This window comes from Carassius gibelio, chromosome A1 (assembly GCF_023724105.1).
Source record: "Carassius gibelio isolate Cgi1373 ecotype wild population from Czech Republic chromosome A1, carGib1.2-hapl.c, whole genome shotgun sequence".
NCBI classification, from domain to species: Eukaryota; Metazoa; Chordata; class Actinopteri; order Cypriniformes; family Cyprinidae; genus Carassius; species Carassius gibelio.
Window position 1 is genome coordinate 34,016,795 of NC_068371.1, and position 13,559 is coordinate 34,030,353.

The 13,559-nt window shown below is 37.2% G+C and overlaps 2 protein-coding genes across 11 annotated transcripts in view; one reads left to right on the forward strand and one right to left on the reverse strand.

Moving 5' to 3' along the window:
• Positions 1-13,559, forward strand: part of LOC127935606 (microfibril-associated glycoprotein 4-like) — a 53,595-nt gene that overhangs the window by 13,470 nt on the left and 26,566 nt on the right. The gene's annotated exons all lie outside the window — the stretch shown is intronic.
• LOC127933167 (microfibril-associated glycoprotein 4-like) overlaps positions 1-13,559 on the reverse strand; it is a 104,264-nt gene that overhangs the window by 11,042 nt on the left and 79,663 nt on the right. For 2 of the 10 annotated variants that reach the window (XM_052530056.1, XM_052530543.1), the window contains exon 2: positions 5,623-5,654. The exons of 7 other annotated variants lie outside the window; for them this stretch is intronic. In XM_052530056.1, the coding sequence (XP_052386016.1) occupies positions 5,623-5,654 (32 nt within the window). Of the gene's footprint in view, positions 1-4,838; positions 5,108-5,186; positions 5,355-5,445; positions 5,543-5,622; positions 5,655-13,559 lie in introns of those variants that run through there. One more of the 10 variants, XM_052530394.1, reaches the window with a different exon arrangement.

Here is a 13,559-nt window from a genome sequence, read left to right on the forward strand (position 1 = left end):
ATTTTGCAAGCAACTGTATATCAAATCTCCCCTCCATTTAAGGTAAATTTCAGTATCTACATGAAGACTTAAAGTTCTCACTTAAATATATATATTGGCCACTAATTTAAAACACAGTCCAAAGATGAGGTATGTAGTGTCTGATATAACCCCAGTGAGGCAGACATGATTCTGAGTGAATGTTGAGTGAGAGCTCCTCCTGGTGACAGACAGCAGGGTTTACAGGCAGACTCGTGGCTTTGTGTTGATCAGATGGCGTTTTTCTTCCCAGATGAAGTCCAGTCAATTGAGTTTGTGAACTTTAATCCGTGAATTTAACATGCATGGAACCTTTCTATAAGTCAATAGGTTGCAAACCCATTTCCAGACAATTGGGATATGGTGTAAAATACAGTAAAATCAAGAATCTGTGATTTGTTATTTCCATTTAACCTTTATTTAACTGAAAAAAGCACAAAGAGCAGGGTTCACTGGCAGGAAGTCCAAAATATTGAAATGCTTAAACCTAATATCTCTGGAGACGTAAAAAAAAAAAAAAAAATCACAATAGCCATGCACTGAAAAAAGTAATAAGTAAATTTACTTAATTTTTATTTGGCAAGTTTTTGCACAAGCATTTTTCAAGTAAATTTAACACATTTGGAAATTAAGTAAATCTACTTAACTAAGTTAAGTAAAAAAAAAAAAATAATAATAAGTACATTTTATTGAGTAAAATTTAATTAAATCATATTCAATTAATGCATTTAGCAGACACTTTTATCCAAAGCATCTTACAGTGCATTCAGACTAACAATTTCCACCTATCATGTGTTCCCGGGGAATCAAACACAAAACCTTGCACTTGCTAATGCAATGATCTACCACTGAGCTACAGGAACACTTCAAGATCTGGTGAAAAATAAGTGAAAATTTCACTTACATACTTTTTTATTTTGGAAACGTTTTTACACTAACAAAAAACCCGAAACAGATATTCTAGAAATTTCTAAATGTAAAATATTTTTTTTCAAAACAGTTTTATCAAATGAGGGTAAATAAGTCTCTCACTTCTGTCCCTTTAAACCAGTTTACAGCAAAGACAGCACGAAGGACTGGATGCACATGATAAATATTCTGCAATTAAGAAAACAGACAAAAGAAATTGCACTGTAAAACCCGATGAGTAAACTTTACTCAAACCGTTTGAGTAAATAGATTGCCTTGATTTAAACCCTGTAAGTTTTAAAACTTTGCATTCAAGTAATTAAGTGATTAACTAAGTTCTGATTGAGAATTAGTGATGAACAGCTGCTGTTAACAAACAGAATCACTGAAGAAAAGAGAAACACAAGAACTACTACAACTGACTTCAGACACAGCCTTAGATGAAATCAACTGAAATAAAATACATGAAATCTCTCAAGATCTGATAAAACAACCCCACAAACAGCATCACCAGCTCCACTTATTAATAACCAGACGGACTTTATTTCTGTCAGACGTCTACAGAAGATCTTATTGAGAATGAACTAAGGTTTAGATGTTGATTTATTGTTTCATTTGAAGTAACCATGCTAGAGATCAGTGTTTGCTTTAGTTGGGCTCTTGACCCTTGATTTCTGTCTTAGTCTTTTCTCTGGCTGTTATAACTGTGTGTTTCTAAAACATGTTTGTTATAACTCAAAAGCCCAGAAGAAATGCCATCAGGTGTTAACCTGTACCTAGGTGTAGATTGTTATACTTTATATCGGTGATGATAATCATCAATTATTGAACTGTATGGAGTCTAATCTCTGATGAAGTAGGTGTTGTGTAATTAGTGGAAGTGATTCTAGTTAAAATGACACAATCACTGGCTTTTAATGTGATAATGAGTTAACATAAAAAAGATTTTATAAACATTTTTGTACACATACATTTTTCTTCTACACCAGTAATTGGTCAAACACAGACATCAATAATCAGAATATGAACCTCTACAATGGTGACAAAAACAACATGCTGCAATGCATTCTGGGTACTATTGTAGTACAATACTCATCCATGGCTCCCAGCATGCTCTGCAGCATTTTTTTTTTATGGTCACCATTGTTGAGGTTCATATTCTGATTATTGATGTCTTTGTGTGACTGTTTGACACCGTAGAAGACCACACTGTTTGGAAAGTCTTTGTATTAACTTATTACAGACCCACTGGCTCTAAGAATCACTTTTACTATAATCAATCAAATTACACAACACCTACTTCATCAGAGATTAGACTCCATACAGTTCAACAATTGATGATTATCATCACCAATATAAAGTATAACAACCTACACCTAGGTACAGGTTAACACTTATTTCTTCTGGGCTTTTGAGTTATAACAAATGTGTTTTAGAAACACACAGTTATAACAGCCAGAGAAAAGACTAAGACAGAAGTCAAGGGTCAAGAGCCCAACTAAAGCAAACACTGATCTCTAACATGGTTACTTCAAATGAAACAATAAATCAACATCTAAACCTTAGTTCATTCTCAATAAGATCTTCTGTAGACGTCTGACAGAAATAAAGTCAGTCTGGTTATTAATAAGTGGAGCTGGTGATGATGTTTGTGGGGTTGTTTAATCAGATCTTGAGAGATTTCATGTATTTTATTTCAGTTGATTTCATCTAAGGCTGTGTCTGAAGTCAGTTGTAGTAGTTCTTGTGTTTCTCTTTTCTTCAGTGATTCTGTTTGTTAACAGCAGCTGTTCATCACTAATTCTCAATCAGCACTTAGTTAATCACTTAATTACTTGAATGCAAAGTTTTAAAACTTACATGGTTTAAATCAAGGCAATCTATTTACTCAAACGGTTTGAGTAAAGTTAACTTATCGGGTTTTACAGTGCTATTTCTTTTGTCTGTTTTCTTAATTGCAGAATATTTATCATGTGCATCCAGTCCTTCGTGCTGTCTTTGCTGTAAACTGGTTTAAAGATACAGAAGTGAGAGACTTATTTACCCTCATTTGATAAAACTGTTTTGAAAAAAAATATTTTACATTTAGAAATTTCTAGAATATCTGTTTCGGGTTTTTTGTTAGTGTAAAAACGTTTCCAAAATAAAAAAGTATGTAAGTGAAATTTTCACTTATTTTTCACCAGATCTTGAAGTGTTCCTGTAGCTCAGTGGCAGAACATTGCATTAGGAAGCACAAGGTTTTGTGTTTGATTCCCTGGGAACACATGATAGGTGGAAATTGTTAACCTGAATGCACTGTAAGATGCTTTGGATAAAAGTGTCTGCTAAATGCATTAATTTAATATGATTTAATTAAATTTTACTCAATAAAATGTACTTATTATTATTATTATTTTTTTTTACTTAACTTAGTTAAGTAGATTTACTTAATTTCCAAATGTGTTAAATTTACTTGAAAAATGCTTGTGCAAAAACTTGCCAAATAAAATTAAGTAAATTTACTTATTACTTTTTTCAGTGTGGCCTAGTGAGACTTGTTCAGAAATATGTATGTGTATGTGTAAGTTCTCCACCTTTAACTAGGAGCAAGACACTTCAGATACTAACTGTGCCAAACAGTATCTCAGGGGGTTTTGGTTCTTAGTCTGTAACACTACAAACTCTAGTGATGTTCAGTTCTTGAACAAATCTTTCTTTTAAAGCAGTTCTCAGGAAGTAACCGGTCGAGCCGGTTCACATATCTAACTGAATCAAACTGAAGTTCCGGGTTGATGACGCAGGATGCACAGCTGAAGTAGCACATCCAACACAAAAATACCTGAATGAGCCGGTTCACAAGCCTGTCAATCTACCGCTTCATCCTTCCCTCACTCGTGAACAAGACCCCAAGATACTTGAACTCCTCCACTTGAGCCGGGAGCTCTCCACCAACCTGAAGGAGACATGCCACCCTCTGAGTAAATACAGCCGGATAAAACAAAAACTGTGTCCATCTCCATTTCAGGCTCCAGAGCAACAAAATGTGATTATTTTAAAGGGGGGTTGTTTCTTTTCTATACCCACTTTATATACACAAATGCATGCATTTGTTATGCAAAGTATGGTCTTAAGACATTGCCAGGCTCTTGACTAGGTGGTCTAATATTGAGGGGAAAAGATACATTTTTACCTAGGATAATTTAATTTGATGATTATTGTGTGTAAAATATGATCAGTGCTGTAAATTTGACTCTTTTGAATCCAACATGTCTCTTCCAAAAATAGAGATAAGATGCAGTTTATCTCTGTGGTACAAAGCTGATTTGTCACTGTATGTATGAGTAACTCAGAATCAAAACACTCCTGTCTTGCTTTGATTCATAATGCAAAGGCATATAAATAGGCCTGTAATACTAATGTTGTGATCTAGTTCCTCAGTCAGTGAAACATGCAATAAGCTCATTTTAATAATTGTATGTATTATTTTATGTGAGGTATGATGCATTATCCCATGGAACACAACTGGAGTTATCATCAGAATATCAAATGCAGTTTGGGTCGATCTGTGTGTGTAATGTCTCTGAGGTTAATAAGAACACTTCTGAGTTTTTAATGCTAATTTTATTATCGGTTCATTAGCTTCTGTGGTTTCACTGAATTCCTCATTTAGTGTTTCTGGTGTCGGTTGTGGAGCTAAACACATCTGACATAATGATCTCAGTGCAGGAGTTTATTGAAAATGCATGAATTGTTGATTCATTTCAGTTACAAATGAAAAGAAGCAAAGAACAAAAACGAAGGTCAATTCATAAACAGTTATGAGAGTTTATGAGAGTCATATTCCTACATGATTTACTAAATTATACAGTTGTTAGAAAACACAAAACAATTAAACATTAAATAGATTGTTTTGTTGTTTGTTTCTGACAAGAACTGCAGTGTTTCTAAGACACACGTTTGATCTTCATGCTGATGGATTTCATACCAACATTAAAACCCTTCCATTTTTTCCAAACATTTCCAATGTCATCAAGGATGTCATCTTCACCCCATAAATATATACCATTGGGGTTTGTGCCGAGGCAGTCTTTGTACCAAAATCCCCCGAGATGCTTTTTGGCACAGTTATCTCCAGAGACATCTTGGTCTTTGTCAAAGGTGGAGAACTTCTGTCCGTTATGGAAAGATAAAGAGTCTCCTGCAGAGAGGAACAGCATCACTGAGGACAGTAACTCAATAGAAATGGGTTTTCATGAGTATAAATGAAAGTGTCCTACCTGCTCCTCCATCCTTGAAACCTGAAACTTGTAGTTTATATCCATCAGCTTCAGCATCCACAGAGAAGGACGAGTACAGAGCAAAAGCTTTATTTCCATGAAAGTCCTCCAGATCCACTCTCAGCATGTACTTGTTCTTACGTGTCAGCTGGTACATGTTCTCCAGCCCTGATCATACACACACACACACAGGAAGAACACGTTCAACCAAACACTGGACATGAACACACACACACACACACACACAGTGAGGTCTTACCCAGCCAGTATTCTCCCTCCACATTCCCAAATCCTCTCTTGTACGGATCCCACAGCTGATAGAAATTCACAGTGCCATCCATTCTCCTCTGAAACACCTGTGATGGGTTTATATAGAAGATATGATTCATAATGAATGTCCTGATGTGTGTTTGATGATCTAGAGTCACATTCATACCGTCCATGCTCCGTTGTCTTCAGCTTTCCCACCTGAGATCATCTCACAGTAAACCCAGACAGGAATGTCTCCTGCTGGATAGATGGAGTAAATCCCACTGACTGTTTGTCCTGAGTTATAAATGTCAGAACAGTCGGCTGGCATGTTTATATTCTGAGTGCATCCTCTCATAAGAACAGCAGAGAGAAGAGCTGCTAAAACCACCAACATCTACAGAGACAGAGAGAAAGAGGTGAACATCACACTGAAAGACATCTAAAACCACCAGCAGTTATGTAGTTATTGAAGAACATACCGCCATCTCCTCAGTCTCTGATCAGACGATCTCAGCAGATCTGTTTTTATATCTGTTTTGTAAATTTACAATAATGCAGTCACTCACCATTTGTGTTCTTCAGTCTGACACAAACACTCTTTGTATATAAGATTCTCCGACTCCTCCTCTGTGTTACAGAGGAAATTTACATTATAAACACCCATATTTTGGAGGCAAATTAAATGCAAGTTAAACCTGCATTCTCAAGCTGTGCTTTGCTTGCAGTGCTTTGGGCCAAAACTGATGCTTTTCAGATTTTTTCTTCTTACTATTCTTGAAAGGAAGTCTATGGCAGTTCATAAAACTGTTTGCTTGAAAGTTGTGAAAACTGGCATATAGATAGAGGAGAGACTGAACATTAATCATAGCAAATTTGGGGTCTTTACCGCCAGTCCTCTAGTGCCACCAGTGGATCAAATATGCATTGATCTATAAAGCTAATAACTTTTGAATTTGAATGCATAATAGCACATTTTTTCCTTCGATTCTGGAGCTCATGTTGAGTTGAATGCACACTATGGGTCATGTTTGAATATACATGCTCCCCACACACTGGGCAGTGTTGTAATGTAACAACGTAAAAATACATTGTGACAGTATGAGTTTTTATATTTCAGGCAACTTTTACTTTTACTCCACTATATTTCCTAATTAAAATGTATACTTTTTCTTTGATACATTTGCCGTAAGTATATTTGTTACTTACAACAAAATAGTCAGAAGAACACAGACTGCAGGAAAGCAGGTTTGACGAATTGGTGCTCTGGCGTTTGCAAGTCAGAATCCTAAAAAAAACACTTTTGCAACAAGGGCCGTCACACAACGTCAGATGATTGAACTTTTCTTCTCAAGTCGAGTCAGGGGTGTGCGATTTACAGCATCGTCTGCAATGCTATGGTAAGTGTTGTTGTAATGATGTGCAATATGATGTTATCAAGTAGTCTATATCACAGAATCATACACAGATTCATGCACATTCATTTATTAGTCTATTACAGCTCAATATTCCAGGTTTTCTAAATTGTAGATGGCAATTATTCTTCTGTATGCTTTTTAATTTGTATAATTTAATGTAGGCCTAGTTTACTTAATCTATCTCACACAAAGAGTATCGTTTTTCTGAAGATGCATGAACACATTTAATAATCATTTTATACAAGTTCAGTGAAGCAATAAGTGACTTACATTTTAGACATAATATTGTTTGTTTTTTTGCTCAATTTTTCCAACGAAAGTAGTTCCAAACAAAGATCACAGCACTGTTTTGCATCTCTGAGCAATGAACGGTGTTTACTGTTGAATGATTCAGCTTTTTGAATGAATCGGTTGAATAAATGATTCAGTGATTCACTCACACGGTCAAATGCTTTGTTTCTGAATGAATCAGCCATTTGAATCGGTTGAATCTCAATGACTCACTCATTACCATTCACAAGTGCTTTTTCTTCTTACACAAAAATACTAAAAAAGAAGAAATAGTTAGGACTGAAAACAATCTTGCAACTCAAGCTGTGTATGAACAATATATATATATATATATATATATATATATATATATATATATATATATATATATATATATATATATATTATATATTAAATTATTTTTGCTTCTTTTCCATTTTGCATTTACTTTTACTTTTAATCCTTAAGTACGTTTAAGATTTAAAAAATATAATACACTTGGCCAAAATCCTATGATATAAACAATTAAGCGCTTATGCACAGGATATTTATAAGGTATATTGTATATTGGCTAGGTGGCAAATAACCTACTCCTCCGGTCTTCAAGCACACAAAAACATCAGCCTTTACAGACATAGTGTTTGAGTAAAGAAAATGCTGTACTATTAAAAAATGTCATTTATTTATTTACCTTTGCATTGTGGAAAAGCAGAGATCTGTCTCCTCCAGGCTGTGCACGACTCGTCAATCAAGTTTCACTGAGAGCTTGAGGATCCAATGGCATTACAACATTTTACTGACAACCTCTCTTTAATCATAATAATTAATTATAATAGAAATATCTTCATTTCTGCGCACACTGAATTCTAGAATATTGATTTGATGTTCTGAATTTCCTCTTCATCTTGAAAATTGAAGCTGTATTTTTAAAAGCTGGATATTTGCTGTCGAAGAATTCAGAACAAAAAAATAGCTGTTTGAAAATACATGTCTATAAAACTTGAGTTTTGCTAAATTTCAAGTGTTCAGTATGCATGTAAAAAAAATTCAAATAGTTTTGTCAAATTATAAGCTCCAGACACCTGTGCATTTGCATTGCTGTTTCTCCAACAGCAGCGAGGTGCTGATGGATTTGTTTTGTGACAGATTGCCCAATCTGCTGTGTAGTGTTTGGAAGCTATGCTTGCTTTATGTACTTCCCAGCGTGCTTATTTCAGCATTAGACACTCGGAGGATCAAAGAAGATATTTTAAAAATCCAAACTGTTGATGCACACCATTGACTTCCGTAGTATTTTAATGTATTTGTTATAGTATTTTAGTATTTCTACTCCTTTAAGTCTGAAATTCTTAACTTGGGTAACATTTCTTCTTGTGAATCCCTGGGATTAACTATCACTTTGCCACAATCCAAAAACTAAACTTCATTTCAGAAAATGTGTGTCATGAATGCAAAACACATTTACAAGCAAGCACCCAAAGTTTTTATTGTTTGTTGAATGTGGATTTGCAAATTGTCATCTTGGATTTGTGTTTGTGTATTTTGAGGCTTTCCAGTGGGGCATTCCAGGAAGCAGGCCATGTGACATAGCCTGTATTTTGAAGAGTGAGCAATTGGATTAACTCAGCTTTCGGTCCCAAAAATGGAGGTATAGCAACTGATCCCCTGAACATAATATGCTCTGGAGTAGATCATTTTTCAGGGTTAGTTTATGTCATCGCTTTCAACACGTGCATGACCTGTTGACCAGACTACAGTGGGCATAACAGATTGTAATGCAATAATAATATATACGATATGATATTATATGATATGTATGTATGTATGTTTAAGGGGTCATATGATTCGATTTCTAGGTTTCCTTTCTCTTTGGAGTGTTACAAGCTCTTGGTGCATGAAGAAGTTCTGTGAAGTTTCAAAGACTAAAGTCTCAAATCCAAAGAGATATTCTTTACAAAAGTTAAGACTCGTCCACACCGCCCTGAAACGTCTCGTTTAAACATGTCACTGTGTGAGAAGATTAGCATTATGTTGTCCAGATATTCACTCAAAGAAAGGAGAAGTAACTTTTATTCACTCTGTTGCTGATGCTGTCATGTCGTGGAAACACTGTTTCATTGTGAAAGCAAAAATACTTTAAAAATGCTTAACACATGAAGCAAGGTTAACATGAACAATTCCAGACAAGGGAGAACAGAACGGGCTAAAACAGTCTGTGAGTCAGAACAGCCGGCATTGTAGTCTACTCTCCCAGGATCAGGAAACAGTCCTCCATAAAATACACTGCACACATCTCAAAGATGATCCAGAGAAATGTGATGCACCTGATCTAAAGTTCATATGTCATCATAAAGTGCCTGAATACTTAGAAATACTTATGTCATTGTGATATTTCTTTTCTTTCTTTTTCTATTTAACACATTTACAAAGTCAAATATATATATAAAAAATGTTTTGGGGTATGGTGTAGGGTTGGGAAGATTCCCAGACTCGCTCGATGCATCAGCATAAAAAGTTAACGATGCGATGCATCCGTTTAAAAAGTGTGCATCGGATACAAGTTGTCATTTATATTGTGATGCATCATTAAAAACAGATTATATGAAATCTGTTGTGGGGACCACAATCCAGGAATCCTTATCATGGGAGCTCAACACTAATTTTAAGATCATTAAAGCTCACCAGCGACTCCACTTTCTGCGGCAGCTCAAAAAGTTTAGAGTCAGCCGAGTTGCCATGACCCACTTTTATAGGTCAACTATTGAGAGCGTGCTCACTTTTTCCATGCTTGTCTGGTTCGGTCACACAACCGCTCAGGACAAAACTAGAATGGAAAGAGTAGTACACAGAGCATCGAAAATTATAGGCTGTAGTCTCCCTTCACTTTCTTCACTTTTCGCCACCAGAATAATCAGAAAGGCTAAAAAAATCATAGGGGACCACTCTCACCCTGCTCATCATCTCTTTAATCTCCTCCCATCAGGAAGAAGATATAGGAGTATCAAGACTTCTACATCACGTTTCAGAGACAGCACTTACCCTCTGGCTATCAGACATCTGAATCTGCACTGACTGCTAGCAGCACTTTATTAACGGTATTCATTGTGCACTTTCTCTGCCGAGTGGTATTATCTTTTTCTCTGCGGGGTGTTGGTCTAATGTCTTACTGGTTGCTGGGTATTGTTGTTGAACATTGTCTGTTTTTTGTCTTAATGTTTCTCTTTTGGGTTATTTACGTCTGAGAATTGTGCCAAGACAAATTCCCATCATCTTGTTGACATGGCAATACATTTATTGAATTGAATTGAACTGAATTGATTTACACATACTTAATTACTAGTGGATGTGCTATACTTTTGTGCTATACCTTGATCATACTTTTAAGTAACATGACATAGAGATAAGTTTGGTGACCCATACTCAGAATTCTTGCTCTGCATTTAACCCATCAAAAGTGCACACACACAGCAGTGTGGCCTATGCTGAGATTTCATAAATTTCACGGAAAAAAAAGTAACGTAACATGTAATGGGCATCAAAAAGGCCAAGTACTGCTACAAGCTGAAGGTAGAGGAAAATTTTTCTAACTCCCGACGCATGTGGCAGGGCATCCAGGTCATCAGTGACTACAAGTCAAGCAACTCCACTCCAACGGTCACGGACGTCTCCTTCCTGAACGAGCTAAAAGACTTTTATGCTCGCTTCAACAGCGACCGCAAGGAGACGGCCACCAAAATCTCAGCCTCTTCAGACCACCAACCCCTTAAACTCACCTCCACAGATGTCCACACTGCACTGAGCCGGATCAACTCACGCAAGGCTGCTGGCCCGGATGGCATTCCTGGACGTATGCTTAGGGCATGTGCAGAGCAGCTTGCAGGGGTCTTCACAGACATTTTCAACCTGTCCCTCACCCAAGCAACTGTGACAACATGCTTGAAGTCCACATCCATTGTGCCAGTACCAAAAAACTCCTCCCCAATGTGCCTAAATGACTATCGCCCCATAGCACTCACACCCATCATTATGAAGTGCTTCGAGCGACTGGTCCTAGCACACCTCAAAGACTGCCTCCCACCCACACTGGACCCACACCAATTTGCCTACCGCAGAAATAGGAGCACAGAGGATGCAGTATGCACAGTGCTGCACTCTGCACTCACACACCTGGACCATAACAACACATATGTTAGGATGTTGTTTGTTGACTTCAGTTCAGCATTTAACACCGTCATTCCCTCCAAGCTGGAGGGAGTTTTCCCTCCAAAACTTGGAGACCTGGACATTAACACCTCCCTCTGCAACTGGATTATGGACCTTCAGACCAACAGGCCTCAGCATGTTAGGTCAGGCCACACCCACTCCACCACCATCACACTTAACACTGGCGTACCACAGGGCTGTGTGCTGAGCCCATTCCTCTACTCCCTTTACACCCATGACTGCAAGCCTGTGCATGGATCCAACTCCATCATTTGCAGAAGACACCACGGTGATTGGCCTCATCAGTGACAACGATGAGACTGCCTACAGGGAAGAGGTACAGCACCTGGCCACATGGAGCGCTGACAATAACCTGCTCCTTAACACCACTAAGACAAAGGAGCTCATTGTGGACTTCAGGAAGAATAAAAGGAAGCACGCATGACCCCATCCACATTAACGGTATCGTTGTTGAACATGTCTCCAGCTTCAAGTTCCTGGGAACCACCATCTTGAAGGAACTGTCCTGGACTACAAACACCTCCAGCCTGGTCAAGAAGGCTCACCAGCACCTCTTCTTCCTCAGGACACTGAAGAAGAACCGGCCATCCTGGTGAACTTCTAGCGGTGTGCGATTCGAGAGCATCCTGACCAGTTGCATCACAGTCTGGAAAGGGAACTGCTCAGTGGCTGACCGCAAAGCACTGCAGAGGGTGGTGAAAACTGGCCAGCGCATCACAGGGACACCACTTCCTGCTATTGAGGACATCCAGAGGAAACGCTGTCTACGTCGAGCTCGCAGCATTCTCAAGGACTCTTCTCACCCTGACCATAGACTGTTTAACCTCCTGCCCTCTGGGAGGCGCTTCAGGAGCCTCCGAACAAGGACCACAAGATTCAGGAACAGCTTTTTCCCTACAGCTGTCTCCATACTGAACTCTGCCCTCTGACACCACCACACACACAGACTCCTCCCCCACATCACCACTGTGTCTGACTGATTTATTTATTTACAACAAGCAAAAAACAGTTAACTTGTTATTACTTGCACTACTGTCTGTTCATCCAGAAACACTGAGTAATCCATTTGCACACTGAAATATTTTCTATGCACTGTACTGTCCATTGCACTAGTGTAAATTGTTCATATGTTCATAGTTCTGCCTATAGTGTACATACACTTTTACATAATCCATCTGTATAGTATATTCATAGTACATCTACCTGTATATCATGCTGATAGTATTTAAAATCTGTAAATTATGTCCATAATACTTATCTGTATAGTTATTGTACATATTATAGACCTTGTATATTCCGTACTTACTGCTTATTGCACTTCTGGTTAGATGCTAACTGCATTTCGTTGCCTTGTATCTTACATGTGCAGTGACAATAAAGTTGAATCTAATCTAATCTAATCTAATCTAATCTAATTTAACTAATTACTAATTACTTTTGAAATAAAGTAATCATTAATTTTGAGAGGTGTAATCAATAATTAATAATTAAATTACATTTTCAGAGTAACTTGCCCAACAGTTCCTATCTGAGTGTGATTTTTGAAGTGAATGATAGCATCCTATGCCACTTATATACATCAGTTTCACAATCCACAGAGAAGGATGAGTACAGACCGAAACCTTTCCTTACGGTGAAGCCTTACTACTGCATTTATATACAGCTCATTTCTGACTACACCTTGCAGTACAGGTTAGTATGTATTGCTGTAAGGGTTGTAACACCAGGGACAAATTATCCAACAACAACAAAAAACAAAAAAAACATGACAAATACATCTTAGAATAGTCATGAAAATTGTCTGAATGAATATTACACAATGTAAACCCAATTACACAAGGAATCACATGGAAATATCTAGTTAAACTTATATTCAGAACTTCAACATGGTGATTTTTGACCTATATTAACATGAAACATTTTGCAGACTTTACAGATTATTTTAAATAATTTTCATGGCAAGTTCATAAAACGTTTAAGTAAATATAAATTGTCAAGTCGAGTCTCCTTTATTTTTAAAGTGCTTTATACAATACTGATTGTGCCAAAGCAGCTTAAAATGTCAAAAAGGAAAACAGATTGTCAATAATGCAAGAGGACAATAACAAAGCATAATTTTTCAGCTAAAGCCAGTTAATTGATGATTCAGTGAAGTGATGACTCAGTGATGTCATCTTCCAGTTCAGCCCTCTTCCAACAGTGTCTGTACAAT